This window comes from Apium graveolens, chromosome 6 (genome assembly GCF_009905375.1).
Source record: "Apium graveolens cultivar Ventura chromosome 6, ASM990537v1, whole genome shotgun sequence".
In the NCBI taxonomy this organism is placed as follows: Eukaryota; Viridiplantae; Streptophyta; class Magnoliopsida; order Apiales; family Apiaceae; genus Apium; species Apium graveolens.
Window position 1 is genome coordinate 301036722 of NC_133652.1, and position 18458 is coordinate 301055179.

At 33.1% G+C, this 18458-nt stretch overlaps 2 protein-coding genes across 2 annotated transcripts; both read left to right on the forward strand.

Moving 5' to 3' along the window:
- The first annotated feature begins 338 nt into the window (after window positions 1–338).
- Window positions 339–3529, forward strand: LOC141668695 (agamous-like MADS-box protein AGL15). The gene is made up of 8 exons (XM_074475678.1): window positions 339–563; window positions 1533–1599; window positions 1850–1914; window positions 2001–2100; window positions 2198–2270; window positions 2649–2690; window positions 2817–3057; window positions 3175–3529. Exons 1-7 carry the CDS (start codon window positions 382–384, stop codon window positions 2819–2821), a joined length of 534 nt encoding a protein of 177 aa, XP_074331779.1. The 5' UTR covers window positions 339–381; the 3' UTR covers window positions 2822–3057; window positions 3175–3529.
- A 7184-nt stretch (window positions 3530–10713) lies between these two features.
- On the forward strand, window positions 10714–17787 carry LOC141667822 (agamous-like MADS-box protein AGL15). Its single transcript, XM_074474450.1, has 10 exons — window positions 10714–10998; window positions 11146–11186; window positions 14664–14864; window positions 15809–15881; window positions 16125–16189; window positions 16276–16375; window positions 16473–16514; window positions 16923–16964; window positions 17091–17281; window positions 17449–17787. The coding sequence occupies exons 3-10, from the start codon at window positions 14683–14685 to the stop codon at window positions 17537–17539; spliced, it is 786 nt and encodes a 261-aa protein (XP_074330551.1). The 5' UTR covers window positions 10714–10998; window positions 11146–11186; window positions 14664–14682; the 3' UTR covers window positions 17540–17787.
- The last annotated feature ends 671 nt before the right edge of the window (window positions 17788–18458 follow it).

Consider the following 18458-nt stretch of genomic DNA (forward strand, 5'->3'; position numbering starts at 1 on the left):
ATATTAAAAAAAGATGATGTTATATCTAAAAAGATTTTATTAAGATTATTTATTATTTGCTACAAAAATACAAAAAAGATACTCAAATAATTTTATTATTATTTTTTTATCATGAAAAGGAAATAAATAGAAAAAGGCACACTTGATACAAAGAAAATTACTAAAGGTGTCTTAAAAGAGGAGATTGTGTATCATATAAAATCTATTGCCCCATGCAAATTTGTCGTTTTTAGCTCTAATTTCCCCTCTTTGCATTTCATATTCCATATTTTTCTCCTTTTTTAGAATAACTCCAGAATAAGAACCTTTATATATAGTTTGAGAGATTCAGAGATTGACACATAATTTTTTGTGAATTACAGTAAATAAAGACAAGGAGAGATGGGTCGGGCAAAGCTTGAAATAGCGAAGATTGAAAATGCCAACAGCAGGCAGTCCACTTTTAAGAAGAGAAGGGCTGGTTTAATGAAGAAAGCTCATGAGCTTTCTGTTTTATGTGATGCTGAGATCGCAATTATTGTGTTCTCAAGCACTGGGAAGCTTTTTGAGTTTGCTAGTTCAAGGTCTACTTTCTCTCTCTCACCCCCTCTCTCTCTCTCCCTTTCACCTCTATCCCTCTCACCTCTCTCTTTCTTCTCTCTCTCTCTCCCTCTCTCTCTCTCTCTCCCTCTTTGTTTTCTTGATCTCTCCCTCTCTCTGTTATCTCTCTCTATTTTTTGTCTCTCTCTATTTTCTTGATCTCTCCCTCACTCTTTTTATTTTGATTTACTTCTGTTATAATTTCCTGCTGAATATGTTTATTTTGACATGTTATCTTTAATTTTATTGCCTTTGGTGTAACATAATTATAAGATTACTGTGGCTGCTAATCTTGGTTTATAAGGGGTTTTAATTTAGTATATATGATGGTCGGTTTTAATTAATATATCTGTATTTCTGCCTAAATTGACGAAATTTTGTTGTTAAATATGATGGCATTCAATAATCCGATATGAACTATGTGTTGCTGCGTTGCTCTGTATCAATGAGAGTCATATCCGATATGAACAATGTGTTGTTGCGTGGCTCTATGTCAATGAGAGTCAAATCCGATATATTTGAACAATTTTTAAAGTCGAGGGACAAGTTTTGACGGTTCAAAGTAATTAATTAAACATGAGAATATGTCTGAATGAATGTTTGATTGATAGGAGAGTACTTCTGCTTTATACGAAGGCTTTTCACTAAAGATATCTTGTTTGGAGATCAAAGTGACCTAATACTAGTAACATATCAAAACTTGTTAGGCAGTTGGGGCTTATAATCAACCAAAATGATCTCTTCTTGAACCCTACATTGATGGAGGACCATTTCTCACCGGAGAACACGGGTGGAGGGTAGATGCTTAGTATAGTTCTTGAATATTATCTGCGAGAGACAATATAAGCATATATCCATGTTTCTTTTTTTGATAATCCTGTGTACAGTAAGTTCTTTTGTTGGTTAGTGTAAAACATTTTTTTAGTATACTTATCATTTCTTCACTATTGCAGTATGGAGCATACACTTGCACGATTCAACAAATCTGTAGAATCAAAAAATTCTGCAATCGAGCATAAGGTACTGGTCTGTATTAAAAATGAGTGTCATTTTTAACAATGATGGGCCTCTTACATGGCATATTATTGTACTCTTAATTACGTAATTTCCTTATTGATCATCTTATTCCACAAAATAGTCACTAACATGATATGCTCATTGTTGTAGTTGAACATTTCTATAAATCAACATACTTGATGCTCATTGTAGTTGAATATTTCTTCTAGTTTTAATTTCTTTATTTGCCTTCATGTAATGTACTACATTTCAGGGTAAGGATGTTTCAGAAGTGGAATGTCTGAAACAGGACATTGCAGATCTCCAGCTAAAAAATATGTAAGTTTCCTTATACCTGCCAAGTCGTCAAACGGTTGTTTTTGGAAGAAGATACTTATTGCTATCATATTTTTCATTTTCTATAGGCAGTTATTGGGGAAGGACCTTACTGGCTTGGGCTTGAAAGAATTGCAAGAGTTGGAGCAGCAATTGAATGAAGGGTTATTATATGTCAAGGACAAGAAGGTTTATTTACGCATCTCCCTGTAACTTAATATATCTATAAAGTGAATTGTTTTATGCAGAAAAACGGCTATCTTAAAATAATGTTATATTATTTCAGGAGCAACTACTGATGGAGGAACTGGACCTATCTAGGAAAAAGATACAAAATTACAGTTTTGATCTTCTATACAGTTATGACTAGCTTCAAATTGTTTGATGAAGAAATTACGTAAATGTATTCAACCTTAAAGAACAATTGGATGTAAATATGACTCTGATAATTCTATTAATGTACATAGGTGATGTCCCATGTAGATTTGTGTTTTTATTGGCAAGTCAAATTCGCGGATTAAGTAAACAATATAGTATCTTGCAATTTATTTAGCCAAAAAAAAGTGTCCTGCAAGTATAGCGATCAATATGTACAAGAAGCATGATGCTAGACTGCAAGAAAGAGAAAAGAAAAATTACATGACTGATGTGGTGTTTACGACTAATGAAAGACCACAACATGTATTGTTGTATCGAGAGAACGTTATAACTAATTTTTTCACTTCCTTCACTACCAGGAACAGGAGTTCATCATGGAAAATGCTACCCTGCGCAGAAAGGTAAATCAATTATCCTTTAGAAGAATTCGTTTTATGTTATGTCCCATATACGTAGTTTCTAAATAATACTGTAACACTTTCATTTTTGTTTGATATATTGGTTTCATATTTTTAATATGATTGCAGATTGAGTGGCTTCAAATTTTTTTCCCCTTAAATGCGTTCCCAGAGTCAGGCTACCTTGAACGTGAAGTGCCAATGAATGAGCATGAAGTGCCAAGGAAATTGTCTCTCAAAAGACAAGCATCCTTAAGTCAGAATACAGAGTGTTAAACTGAAGATGAAAATGGAGAGTTGATGATGACCTTATTCCTCGGGTAATTCAACTTCTTAAGAAGCGTTGTGCTTTGATTTTCCACGATATCCAGTAAGTATTTCATTAGCATTCTTACATTGTCTTCCCCTTTTTGAGTTCTCTCAGTCTCATTAACGATAACATTTTATCGTATTCAGTTAGTTTAATTCAGTCTTTTTGCATGCATAGCCCCCCTCCTGATAATGGTCAAAAGAAAAGGAAGACTCCGGAAAAAGACACTGGAACTGCTTCTGGTACTTCCCACTGTCAGATTGAGTAATGATTCCTGCCTTTTGTTGCTTGCCGAAGATCATTTTGAAAATCGAAGTTATTTTGAATATGCATTAGTTGTCCGAGTACTTAGCTTCGTATATGACCTCCTCCCCCTTCTCTTCCCCTTCTGATCAATGATTTTATGATGTTCTGGTAATTACATAGATGATGATCATTTTATAGTGAAACATTTTGTGGGGTAAATTTTGAAGACAAAAGTTGTAGTTATTTTTCTGGCCTTCTGGTATTCACTGGTATGGACATATTGAAACTGAGATGTAATCCAATTATAAGCTACTATTTTTGCTTGGGTCGCAATTAATATTTTGTTCATTTTGTTTCTTAGGACTAATGTCAAAGTTGGAAGAGCGGTATTCTTCCCTTTATTCAGTTAGTACTTTGGGGTGCTTTACGAAGCATACATTCTGATCTTGGCAATTTCTATTGGAGTTGTTTTATGAAACATATGTGCTACATTATGTTTTGCTGGTTTTGTTACTCAGAGACTAATGTCAGAGTTATTAATGAGACACTTTTCCCTTCATTCAGCTCGTACTTTGAGATGCTTTTGTAACCCGTACATGCTAATTTGGGCAATCTCTCTCGGAGATTTTTAATGGAGAACATATGTGTTAAATTGATATTTTGCTGGTTTTGTTATTCGAGACTTATGTCAGAGTTATTAACAAGATATTCTCCCGTAGCACTCCTCTTGATCAACCTCTTGATTAACATATAAAAGAGTTTTTTGAAAAAGATGAGAATCGCGAGGATAAACTAGGTCATCTAACATATCAATATCCCACTCTTTCGTACCCGCCACCATTTGACTAGAAAGTTTTCTGATGCAAGAGACCGGGATGGTAAGAAATTATCCAAGGATTTTTATTATCAGGTAGCCAGGTTTCCCTGTTAAATTCACATTATGCTTTGAAAGATGGATTTCTTAACTTGAGAGACTCTTGTGATAATTTAATTGCTAAGGTGCCTATGACCAAGAATCATATGTTTATCCTCAAAATTGAAAATGATGGTCCAAAATGTTTAAAGCCTTATATTGGAGATTTTTCTTATCTTTGGCATCTTAGGCTTGGGCACTTAAATTTTGAAGGATTAAATTCACTATCTAAGAAGCACATAGTGAATGGATTGTCGCACATCAATCATCCAAATCAAATTTGTGGATGATGTCTATACGGAAAGTAATCAAGAAGGAGTTTTCTAAATGAATCTATGACAAGAGCAAATGATTCGATTGAACTTATTCACTCGGATGTATGTGGGCCTTTTAATGACTAGCTTCAAATTGTTTGATGAAGAAATTACGTGAATGTATTCAACCTTAAAGAACAATTGGATGTAAGTATGACTCTGATAATTCTAGTAATGTACATAGGTGATGTCCCATGTAGATTTGTGTTTTTACTGGCAAGTCAAATTCGCGGATTAAGTAAACAATATAGTATCCTGCAATTTATTTAGCCAAAAAAAAGTGTCCTGCAAGTATAGCGATCAATATGTACAAGAAGCATGATGCTAATCTGCAAGAAAGAGAAAAGAAAAATTACATGACTGATGTGGTGTTTATGACTAATGAAAGACCACAACATGTATTGTTGTATCGAGAGAACGTTATAACTAATTTTTTCACTTCCCTCACTACCAGGAACAGGAGTTCATCATGGAAAATGCTACCCTGCGCAGAAAGGTAAATCAATTATCCTTTAAAATAATTCGTTTTATGTTCTGTCCCATATACGTAGTTTCCAAATAATACTGTAACACTTTCATTTTTGTTTGATATATTGTTTTCATATTTTTAATATGATTGCAGATTGAGTGCTTCAAAGTTTTTTCCCCTTAAATGCGTTCCCAGAGTCAGGCTACCTTGAACGTGAAGTGCCAAGGAATGAGCATGAAGTGCCAAGGAAATTGTCTCCCAGAAAACAAGCATCCTTAAGTCAGAATACAGAGTGTCAAACTGAAGATGAAAATGGAGAGTTGATGGCGACCTTATTCCTCGGGTAATTCAACTTCTTAAGAAGCGTTGTGCTTTGATTTTCCATAATATCCAGAGAGTATTTTATTAGCATTCTTACATTGTCTTCCCCTTTTAGAGTTCTCTCAGTCTCATTAACGATAAAATTTTATCGTATTCAGTCAGTTTAATTCAGTCTTTTTGCATGCATAGCCCCCCTCCTGATAACGGTCAAAGGAAAAGGAAGACTCCGGAAAAAGACAGTGGAACTCCTTCTGGTACTTCCCACAGTCAGATTGAGTAATGATTCCTGCCTTTTGTTGCTTGCCGAAGACCATTTTGAAAATGGAAGTTATTTTGAATATGCATTAGTTGTCCAACAACTTAGCTTCGTATATGACCTCCTCCCCCTTCTCTTCCCCTTCTGATCAATGATTTTATGATGTTCTGGTAATTACATAGATGATGATCATTTTATAGTGAAAAGTTTTGTGGGGTAAATTTTGAAGACAAAAGTTGTAGTTGTTTTTCTGGCCTTCCGGTATTCACTGGTATGGACATATTGAAACTGAGATGTAATCCAATTATAAGCTACTCTTTTTGCTTGGGTCGCAATTAATATTTTGTTCATTTTGTTTCTTGAGACTAATGTCGAAGATGGAAGAGAGGTATCCTTCCCTTTATTCAGTTAGTACTCTGGGGTGCTTTACGAAGCATACATTCTGATCTTGGCAATTTCTATCGGAGTTGTTTTATGAAACATATGTGCTACATTATGTTTTGCTAGTTTTGTTACTCAGAGACTAATGTAAGAGTTATTAACGAGACACTCTTCCCTTCATTCAGCTCGTACTTTGAGATGCTTTTGTAACACGTATATGCTAATTTGGGCAATCTCTATCGGAGATTTTTAATGGAGCACATATGTGTTACATTGATATTTTGCTGGTTTTGTTATTCGAGACTTATGTCAGAGTTAGTAACAAGATATTCTCCCGTAGCACTCCTCTTGATCAACCTCTTGATTAACAGATAAAAGAGTTTCTTGAATAAGATGAGAATCGCGAGGATAATCTAGGTCATCTAACATATCAATATCCCACTCTTTCGTACCCGCCTCCATTTGACTAGAAAGTATTCTGATGCAAGAGACCATGATGGTAAGAATTTATCCAAGGATTTTTATTATCTGGGAGCCAGGTTTCCCTGTTAAATTCACATTATGCTCTGAAATATGGATTTCTTAACTTGAGAGATTCTTGTGATAATTTAATTGCTAAGGTGCCTATGACCAAGAATCATATGTTTATCCTCAAAATTGAAAATGATGGTCCAAAATGTTTAAAGCCTTATGTTGGAGATTCTTCTTGTCTTTGGCATCTTAGGCTTGGGCACTTAAATTTTGAAGGATTAAATTCACTATCTAAGAAGCACATAGTGAATGGGTTGTCGCACATCAATCATCCAAATCAAATTTGTGAATGATGTCTATACGGAATGTAATCAAGACGGAGTTTTCTAAAGGAATCTATCACAAGAGCAAAGGATTCGATTGAATATATTCACTCGGATGTATGTGGGCCTTTTAATCCTATATTTTTTATAGGAAAAACTGTTATTTCTTATTATTTATTGATGATTTTAGCCGCAAGATATGGGTGTACTTTCTCAAAGAGAAGTCTCAAGTTTTTGGATACTTTAAAAAATTCAAAACCCAAGTTGAAAAGGAGAGCGAATGTCAAAGAAAAGTAATTCGTTAGGATCGAGGAGGCGAATTCAATTTAAATGAGTTCTTGAAAATCTGTGAAGATCATGGAATAAGAAGACCTATAACGATGCCAAGATCACCTCAATAAAACGGAGTCGCGGAAAGAAAAAATAGAAGTTGTCTTAATATGGCTCGAAGCATGCTAAAGAGCAAAAATATGCCATAGGAATTTTGGGCTGAAGCGGTAGATTGTGCCGTTTTCTTGTAAAATTGATGTCCAACAAGAGGTGTCAAAGACATGACTCTAGAACAAACATGGAAAGGAAAAATACCATCTTTTACTCACTTACAAGTTTTTGGAAGCATAACTTATGCACATATCGATGATGAGCTACGAACAAAGTTGGATTAAAAAGTGAGAAGTATGTCTTTGTTGGTTATAATGTAAGAGCAAAAGGGTATAAAATTTACAACCCCGTCAATGGAATTTTTTTTATTAGTATAGATGTTGTGTTTGATGAAGAAAGCTCATGGGATTGGAGCAATGCACAAGAATATTATAATTTTTTCCTATTTGTTGATGAAGAAGATATTGAAGAAAATTATGGCAACATACCACTCCTTCCACATCACCACGAGCAACAAGTAGTGATGGAGAAACCAATCCTTCATCTTCTTTAAGTGATAGTGATGAGACACCGTCAAGGAACTATAGAAGTTTTCAAGAAATTTATGATGAAATGGATGAGGTTCCAGCCATTTCCGACTTAATTGTGCTTTATCTTTTAGAGAAATCTGAACCAACAAGCTTCAAAGAAGCCGTGCAAGATGAAAGGTGGAAGAAAGCAATGGACGAGAAGATCGAGTCTATCAAGAAGAATGACACATGGGAGTTAACAACCCTTCCTAAAGGTCAGAAGCTATTGGTGTGGAATGAGTATATAAAGTGAAGAAAAATGCTCAAAGCATGGTTTAAAAATACAAGGTAGATGGTTAGCCAAAGGTTACAATCAAATACATGGAGTAGATTATGATGAAGTATTGGCACTGGTTGCAGGAATGGAGACTATAAGACTAATAATCTCGTTAGCGGCAAAAAATAGATGGAAAATTCATAATGGATGTAAAATCCACCTTTTTGAATGGTGTTTTTGAAGAAACTGTGTATGTGGAGCAACCATTGTGATACATCGTGAAAGGACAAGGAAAAGTATTAAAGTTAAATAAGACCCTATACGGATTGAAACAAGCGCCAAGGGCGTGGAATAGTAGACTTGACAAATACTTTCAATCTCAAGGATTTCACAAGTGTCCTCATGAACATGCTCTATATGCCAAGATTACAAAAAATGAAGAATTTCTTCTTGCGTGCTTGTATGTGAATGATTTAATATTTGCGGGAAATAGTCCTAGTATGTTTGAGAAATTTATTAAAGACATGACAAGAGAATTTCAGATGATCAATATTGGGCTTATGTCTTACTATCTTGGCATTGAAGTGAAGCAAATGAATGATGGAATACCAATATCACAAGGAAACTACACAAGGGAGATTTTGAAGAAGTTCAAGATGGAAAATTATCAAGCCGTTAGCACCCCTATTGACTGTGGATCAAAGGTGTCAAATTTAGAAGAAGGTGAGAAGGTGGATCCACTTACTTCAAAAGTCATGTGGGAAGTTTTAGATACTTGACATGCACGAGGCCCGACATACTTTATAGTGTTGGACTTTTTAGTCGCTACATGGAGACTCCAACAACATCACACTTGAAGGCAGGCAAGAGAATTCTTTGTTATCTTAAATGTACGATGGATTATGGGTTAATTTTATCATCGTTCTAATTAGTTCAAATTTGTTGGATACTGTGATAGTGATTGGGGCGGTGACATTGATGAGCAAAAGAGTACCACCGGATATGTGTTCTTTATGAGTGACACATCTTTTTCATGGAGTTAAAAAAAATAACACATTTTACTTTATCTACTTTTGAAGCGGAATATGTGGCCGCATGCTCTTGTGTTTGTCAAGCTATATGGTTAAGGAAATTTTTGGGGAAGCTTAACATGCCAGAAAATGAGTCTACTGAAATATTGGTTGATAATAAGTCTGTCATAGCTTTGGCGAAAAATCCGGTGTTTCATGAACGGAGCAAGCATATTGACACAAAATATCATTATTCGAGAGTGCATTGCAAGAAATGAAGTGGAGGTCAACTATATGAAGTCCCAAGATGAAAGATCAAATCTTTGACATTTTTACAAAGCCTCTCAAGAGTGACGTCTTCAACAAATATCGGAGCCTGCTTGGGATAGTCAAAATTAAGGAAGGGTGTTAAAAATAAAATATAATTTTTACTTGAAATAATAGAAGTGTTTGGATTATTCTATATTTGTCTTGATTTTGTCTGTATGAGTCTAATCTCTAGAACTATCCATGGATTATTTTAGTAGCGTGTCCTTTGAAATCTAGCATTTAAACAAGAGTGTTTTGAACTCTAGCAATTAAGTAAGTGTCTAGATTTTTTCATGGATTCGTATATATAGCCTTGTACCAAATCATTTGTGATCAAGTCATTTTCAAGGTATATAGTTTATATAAAATACCTCTTCTTCTAAATATTTTGAGTTGTGTGATTTTGAACGAGATTCTTTCTTCCAACAACTACCCCTACAACTACCCCTAGCTGCTTATATGACTCCCTCAACTTCCGATAAATGTTTTTATTTACATAGATGACGATCATTCCATAGCAAAACGTTTTGTGGGGTATATTTTAAAGACTATAGTTGTAGTTCTTTTTTTGGCCTTCCATTATTTACTGGTGGGTACATTGAAACTGAGATATAAGCCAATTATAGGCTACTCTTTTTGCTTGAATCACATTAATATTCAAGAGACCCTGATGTTATTCAAAGAAACAGAAGTAGCACTGCCAGTCTTAATAATAGAACAATGAATAAAAAACTGCAAGGATAGCCTTCTAAAATAAATCTCATGCCAGAATTTATAAAAAGAACCCTAACATTGTTAAAGAAGTACAAGAGCACGATCTCCAGGTTAAAATTTGACATGCCAGAACCAATATTTCATATAGCGTACATAATTTCCTCTCCAAGCATTCATTCTGCTATGTAGCTTGATAAGATGGTGCAAATATAGTCCAATACTTTGGCCCAAAAGAAATTTGAGTGACGCTGAATTTGACGTCAAAATGAAGCCTTTTCCTTTCAACTCCTCAGGGCATGGATGATGGTTTTTGATATAGTAGAAAAAATTAAAGAAAATTTCATTTAGTTAACGGAATAAATTTCATAATCAATTTTATATACTTTATAACTATAAATAATGGTATTATATATTTTGTATCAATATATATATATAATATTATATATACATAGATATCATTAAAAAATTAATATTTTATAATATTTGCTATAAGAAAAAGTTCATACAAAGACAACAAAAATAAATAAATATTAATGTATATTAGTATATCTAAAGGATACAGCATATATCATTAAAAATATTTAAAATTATATTATATGCTATCAGAAAATGTAAATAAATACATTTTTAGAAATAGAGAAGAAAACATTTTCCTAAAATGTGCTCCTATTATTTTAAAATCTACATTATTAAAAAAAGTAAATCTATAAATCATCACAATAGGAAAACTTTTTATTTTTAAAAGATATTTATCATTATTTTATGAATAAAAAAGATTCAATGAACCCTGGTGTTATAAGTTCAAATCCTCCTTAATAGAACTAGCAAACTCAAAAAGCTTCCCAGTGCTCCAGAACACAATAACTGCCATCTCAGCATCACATAAAACAGAAAGGTCCTGAGCTTTCTTCATTAAACCAACCCTTCTCTTCTTGAAAGTGGACTGCCTGTTGCTGGCATTTTCAATCTTCGCTATTTCAAGCTTTGCCCTGCCCAATTCTCTTTCACTTTATTCACTACTAATTCACCCACAAATATATGAATCTCTCTATCTATGAAGACTTGGCTAAAAGAAGGCAAAAATGGGTTTCACTTTTCTAGTTCCAGGTCTCTCTCTCTCTAGCTATGCTTCTCTCCCTCCCCCTCTCTCCTTCTCTCCCTCTCCCTCTCCCTTCTTCCCTCCTTCTCTACCTCTCTCCCCCTCTCTCGATTTAATTCTACTACACACTCATAAATATTTGGCTACTGTTGCAGTAGAAGAAGGCACAAAAGCAGTTTGAGTTTGCTAGTTCCAGGTACTCTCTCTTCCTTCCTCTCTCTTCTCTGTTTTGTTTTTCTTGATTTAATTTTATTGTATATTATTATATGTTTGGGTTCAGGTTATTTTTGCTCATGAATATTATTGATAATTTTAACATACATCGGATCTAAATTCAAATACAATTATACTAATTATATCTTATTATAATCTAGTAATTACCCGGTGGTGATCAGATAACATCATATAATACGATTTTAAATCAAAATAAGTTTAGATAGTCAAATAATAAAAATACCAACCATCATATATACTTATGATAATATTAATCTATTATGTAATAAAAGTATATAAACAATAATTTTATCTACCATATCTAATATCCATTTATTAATCAACATTAATCGCATAAGTAGCTTAATATCCAAAAAAAGAAACAAAATCAATTGCAACTAAAAAAAATTCAAAATATATTATGATTATTACAACTGCAACTAAATTCACTGTTCGAGATAATTTCGAACTTGACATTTATAATAAATTCTAAAATGCAAATGTTTGGTTTGTATAGTAATTCAAAATTGCTAATAACAGATGAAGCTAGTGTCATAAAACACATACATACACACACATATATATGTATATGTATATGTTTATATATATATGTATATGTATATGTAGGTAAACTGAAGTAATTAGCCAAATCGATATATTTTAATAATAATTTAATGAAATAAAATACAAGAATTTCAAAATTACCTTAGTCATGTGGGATTATTGACATATAATCTTTACAATATTTATATTTTGAACTCGCTTGAAAAAAAGGCCCAACTCCCTTTTATCGAAGCATTATCATAATATTTTTTATACCTAAATAGATGATAAGAAAACAAAAAACTGTGATTTTAAAAACAAAACCTAGGTGCGCGCACACATAGGTAGGTATTGAAACTCTAATTGGATAAGTATCTCAGTTTTTGGATCAATAAACTTATCATCGAATTGAACTTATAATAGAATTTTTATATAATCATTCTCAATCAACATCTCATCATCGATTAAGAGCAATATCACACTGAATTAAACCAAAATAAAAATCTCAACTTATCACTTATGATTTTCAATCAACTTAAAGCTCGTGAGTGACATTCATATAATATTTTAACCATCCTAATTGTAAAAGTATCTAATATGTCAAAAAAATGAGAAAGAAGAAAGACCCGGAACCAAGATAAAGATAATCAGAGACCCACGTTATAATACTTTTGTGTTAGCTATAAATATTGTATATACAAAAATAATTGACCAAGACATTTCGGATTTTTGATGAGATGACCAGGATTTAAATAAGTTAGAATATCGTGGGTCGGGTATTGATTAATGTGAGTAGGGTGTGTAGATATATGTATGTATATATTTCTAAATATATAAATGTGTGTATGTATATGTAGGTGTGCGTATATATACAGACATAAAATTAATTGAGCATAGTATTTCTATAAAATATAGCATTGTAGGCATCATTTTTTGCACAAAATATAAGTTTAAATAGATTAATTTACCTCTGCATCACACTCAAACTGATATAATTCTTGTAATATCTTAAAAATCAAAATAAACGCTTCCAATATCAGACTAATACAACGATTAAAGATATCAATAGAAGAATTAGTAAATAGATCTCTTCTTTAATAACGATATCAAACGATTTAATCGTTTTGAATGGTACTAACACTCATCGGAGATAAAATACAAGATGCCGACTACATATAGAATACAATTTTTTCGGTTAAGTAACCATAACACGAACAAAATAGAAAAGAATATAACATCTCAAGATTCGGGTTTTAAGAACCATAAAATGGAAATGTTAACAAAAAAATACACGTAAATGTAGCCTTTAAACTTACAATTGGATAAGTATCTCAATTTTTTGATCGATAAACTTATTGCTAAATTCTATATACATGACTCGATCAATATCTTAAAATCATTTTAATATGGAACAAACACCTCAAGTTATCTTCGATGATTTTTATTTGATTAGAGCTCGTGTCGGACATTCATCGGAGATTTTTATCATCCTCATCGTCGGAGTATCTAATCAATCGAGAGAAAACGAGAGAGAAAAAGACAAACCTACATGTGAAATGGGATACACACCCACATACATGTTATATATACAATATATAAATCGTAATGAACGACCGAGATACTTAGGGTTTTTAGATGGAACGGTCAGGATTAATCCGGGTTATGATATTCGTGGGTTGGGGAGGAATTCGTAATGAACGTCATAGATGTTTAAGTTTGTTAGATGAAACGGTCTGGATTAATCCGGGTAATGACATTCGTGGGGTAAGTAGAAATTTATTGAGATTTTCTAGGTACGATCATTAGTGGGCCGGGTAGTATGTGTGTACTTGTTTATGAGTGTGATTTTTTTAAAAAAAATTAGAAGTATGAAAGTTATCTTGTATTACTGCACCTAAAACTTAGAAAATTATTATTTAATAGATATAAAAATTCTCTCAAAAGAATTATTTTGTCAAGAATAGTTTAATTTCAAGAGTAATACATTACTTTAATATCATCTTTACTAACTTTAATCTCGTAAAAGATGATATCTTGTATAGATATTTTTTTTAGCATGGAAAACTAATTTTTTTTACTTAATTATATTTACTATACTTGAATAAAATCACAATTATTAATCGATGTAGCATCAAATTTGATCATAAAATTTGCTAGTACTTGCTTTATCCGTAGTATTCGGGCACAACACTCAGTCGTAGTTATATATAAAATATCAGGAATTGACATGGAAATTGAGATTCTTTTGTATTAAAACCGGTAAGTGAAACATTTAGATTAAAACATATATGTATTTGTTAATTTAACATGTTTTATAAAATATCAAGGTGCGAGCAGTGCGGTTTTTTTCTCAAACCACACATACAATATGATGAAATTTTCAAACCGCTGTCGCATCGCGTAACCTCAGAAACCGCATAAATCAAACCATGAAAATGTAGTGCCATATGATTCGGTTTGTACGATTTATATATTCAAAAAAATAGTCGAAATCAGCTAGGTACATATTTCATTTTCTCACTCCAGTGAGAACCACTTTGTTACTTCTCTTGTTTGTCACAACACACGCTTCAGAATTAAATGTTACTGAGTTGCCCCTGTCACAAAGCTGGCTGATACTCAACAAATTGTGCTTGATACTCTAATAATTTATTTATTTTTATCATGAAAAGGAAATAAACAGAAAAAGGGACCCACCTGATACAAAGAAAATTCCTAAAGGTGTCTTAAAAGAAGAGAGGGTATATCATATAAAATCTATTGCGCCATGCAAATTTTCCATTTTTAGCTCTAATTTCCCCTTTCCGCATTCCATATTTCATATTTTTTTTTCCTTTTTCGAATAACTCTAGAAAAAGAACCTTATATATAGATTGGGAGATTCAGAGATTGACGCATAATTTTTTGTGAATTACAGTGAATAGACATAAGGAGAGATGGGCAGGGCAAAGCTTGAAATAGCGAAGATTGAAAATACCAGCAGCAGGCAGTCCACTTTCAAGAAGAGAAGGGTTGGTTTAATGAAGAAAGCTCATGAGCTTTCTATTTTATGTGATGATGAGATCGCAGTTATTGTGTTCTCGAGCAATGGGAAGCTTTTTGAGTTTGCTAGTTCAAGGTCTACTCTCTCTCTCACTTTTTTCTCTCTCTTCCTCTCTCACTCTCTCTCTCTCTTTGTTTTCTTAATCTCTCTCCCTCACTCTCTCTGTTTTCTAGATCTCTCCCTCACTCTGTTTTTCTTGATTTACTTCTGTTGTAATTTGCTGCTGAATATGTTTATTTTGACATGTTATCTTTTATTTTATTGCCTTAGGTGTAACATAATTAGTATATTACTGTGGTTGCTAATCTTGGTTTATAGGGGGTTTTAATTTAGTGTATATGCTTGTTGGTTTAAATAATTATATCTGCATTTTTGCCTAAATTGATGAAATCTTGTTGTTAAATATGATGGCATTCTAAAATCTGATATGGACAATATGTTGTTGTGTTGCTCTGTGTCAATGAGAGTCAAATCCGATATGGACATTGTGTTGCTGCGTTGCTCTGTGTCAATGAGAGTCAAATCCGATATGGACAATGTGTTGTTGCGTTGCTCTGTGTCAATGAGAGTCAAATCTGATATACTTGAACAATTTCTAAAGTCTAGGGACAAGTTTTAACGGTTCAAAGTAACAAATTAAACCTGAGAAGATGTCTGAATGAATATTTGATTGATAGGAGAGCACTTCTGCTTTATAACGAAGGCTTTTTACTAAAGATATCTTGTTTGGAGATCAAAGTGACCTAATACTAGTAACATATCAAAACTTGTTAGGCGGTTGGGGCTTATAATCAACCAAAATGATCTCTTGTTGAACCTTACATTGATGGAGGACCATTTCTTACAGGAGAACACGGGTGGAGGGTAGATGTTTAATATAGTTCTTGAATATTATCTATGAGAGACAATATAAGCATCTATCCATGTTTGTTTTTTTGATAATCCTATTATAGTTAGTTTTTTTATTGGTTAGTGTAAAACATTTTGTTAGTATGCTTATCATTTCTTCACTATTGCAGTATGGAGCATACACTTGCACGATTCAACAAATCTGTAGAATCGAAAAATTCTACAATCGAGCATAAGATACTGGTATGTATTAAAAATGAGTGTCATTGTTAACAATGATGGGCCTCTTACAGGTCATATTATAGTACTCTTAATTGTGTAATTTCCTTATTGATCATCTTATTCCTCAAAATAGTCACTGGCATGATATGCTCATTGTTGTAGTTGAACATTTCTATAAAACAACATACGCGATGCTCATTGTAGTTGAACATTTATGCTAGTTTTAATTATTTATTTGCCTTCATGTAATGTACTACATTTCAGGGTAAGGATGTTTCGGAAGTGGAATGTCTGAAACAGGACATTGCAGATCTCCAACTAAAAAACATGTAAGTTTTCTTATACCTGCCAATTCGTCAAACAGTTGTTTTTGGAAGAAGATACTTATTGCTGTCATGTTTTTCATTTTCTGTAGGCAGTTATTGCGGAAGGACCTTACTGGCTTGGGCTTGAAAGAATTTCAAGAGTTGGAACAGCAATTTAATGAAGGATTATTATCTATCAAGGACAAGAAGGTTTATTTACGCGTCTCCCTGTAACTTAATATATCTATAAAGTGAATTGTTTTATGCAGAAAAATGGCTTTCTTAACATAATGTTAAATTATTTCAGGAGCAACTACTGATAGAGGAACTGGACCTATCTAGGAAAAAGGTACAAAGTTACAGTTTTGATCTTCTATACAGTTATGACTAGCTTCAAATTGTTTGATAGATAAAATTACGTGAATGTATTCAACCTTAAAAAACAATTGGATGTAAATATGACTCTAATAATTCTAATAATGTACATAGGTGATGTCCCATGTAGATTTGTGTTTTTACTGGCAAGTCAAATTCGCGGATTAAGTAAACAATATAGTATCCTGCAATTTATTTAGCCAAAAAAAAAGTGTCCTGCAAGTCTAGCGATTATGTACAAGAAGCATGATGCTAGACTGCAAGAATGAGAAAAGAAGTACTACATGACTGATGTGGTGTTTATGACTGATGAAAGACCACAACAAGTATTGTTGTATCGAGAGAATGTTATTACTAATTTTTTCACTTCCCTCACTACCAGGAACAGGAGTTCATCAGGGAAAATGCTACCCTGCGCAGAAAGGTAAATCAATTATCCTTCAGAAGAATTCGTTTTATGTTCTGTCCCATATACGTATTTTCCAAATAATACTGTAACACTATCATTTTTGTTTGATCTATTGTTTTCATATTTTTAATATGATTGCAGATTGAGAGGCTTCAAAGTTTTTTCCCCTTAAATGCGTTCCCAGAGTCAGGCTACCTTGAACGTGAATTTCCAAGGAATGAGCATGAAGTTCCAAGGAAATTGTCTCCCAGAAGACAAGCATCATCAAGTCAGGATACGGAGTGTCAAACTGAAGCTGAAACTGGAGAGTTGATGACGACCTTATTCCTCGGGTAATTCAACTTCTTAAGAAATGTTGTGCTTTAATTTTCCACGATATCCAGAGAGTATTTCATTAGCATTCTTACATTTTCTTCCCCTTTCTGAGTTCTCTCAGTCTCATTACCGATAACATTTTATCGTATTCAGTCAGTTTAATTCAGTCTTTTTGCGTGCACAGCCCCCCTCCTGATAACCGTCAAAGGAAAAGGAAGACTCCGGAAAAAGACACTGGAACTCCTTCTGGTACTTCCGACAGTCATATTGAGTGATGATTCCTGCCTTTTATTGCTTTTGAAGAGCATTTTGAAAATGAAAGTTATTTTGAATATGCATTGATTTTATGATGTTCTAGTAATTACATGGATGGTGATCATTCTGTAGCGAAATATGTTTTGGGGTGAATTTTAAAGACAGAAGTTCTAGTTAATTTTTTGGCCTGCCGGCATTTACTAGTAGGGATATTTTGAAACTGAGATGTATCCAATTATAAGCTACTATTTTTGCTTGGGTCACATTAACATTTTGTTGGTTTTATTTCTTGAAACTTATGTCAGGTCTTCTTCCCTTTATTAGTTAGTACTTTGAAATGCTCTACGAAGCATACATGCTAATCTTGACAATTTCTATCGGGGACTTTTAATGAAGCACATACTGTGCTACATTAATATTTTGCTCATTTTGTTGCTCTAGACTAATGTCATAGTTTGTAACGAGACATTCGATCCCCTTAGCACTTCGAATGGCATGCACTATGCAGACCACTGCTCATGCTCGTCTTCATAAGACTAGAAATATTACCAACAAAGAGTCGGTACAATTGTTATTCCTAAACAATCTAAACAAGAATTACAGAAGGGGGTTGATTATAATTCTGGCTTCTTTTTAGTTTTAAGAACAGTTCCGCTATAAAGATATAACTGTGTTTCATTTGCAATGGTACGGAATAAGAATATAATAGAAATCAAATCACTAAGCAATTAAATACAAGTATTTAAAAACTTTCTGGTGGATTGAACTTTTCTACCAGAGATATATATAAGGTAAAGAACTCTGTGTTTCTGAAATGAACACAGCTGCTTACAAGTTGAAGAACAACAACTGAGAAATTCTTTACAGATTTTGCCATATCTATTTCTCAGATAGTTGCTCTCTTTTCTGGATACTTCAATTCAAGTCAACTTGCTACAC

Excerpts from the sequence above, each read along its gene's own strand:
- LOC141668695 (XM_074475678.1), top strand. The coding sequence starts at position 382 with ATGGGTCGGGCAAAGCTTGAAATAGCGAAGATTGAAAATGCCAACAGC. Across the intron at positions 1,915-2,000 it reads GATCTCCAGCTAAAAAATAT|GCAGTTATTGGGGAAGGACC; the intron begins GTAAGTTTCCTT and ends CATTTTCTATAG. Across the intron at positions 2,271-2,648 it reads CAGTTTTGATCTTCTATACA|GAACAGGAGTTCATCATGGA; the intron begins GTTATGACTAGC and ends CTTCACTACCAG.
- LOC141667822 (XM_074474450.1), top strand. The coding sequence starts at position 14,683 with ATGGGCAGGGCAAAGCTTGAAATAGCGAAGATTGAAAATACCAGCAGC. Across the intron at positions 16,515-16,922 it reads TGGACCTATCTAGGAAAAAG|GAACAGGAGTTCATCAGGGA; the intron begins GTACAAAGTTAC and ends CCTCACTACCAG. Across the intron at positions 17,282-17,448 it reads ATGACGACCTTATTCCTCGG|CCCCCCTCCTGATAACCGTC; the intron begins GTAATTCAACTT and ends TTGCGTGCACAG.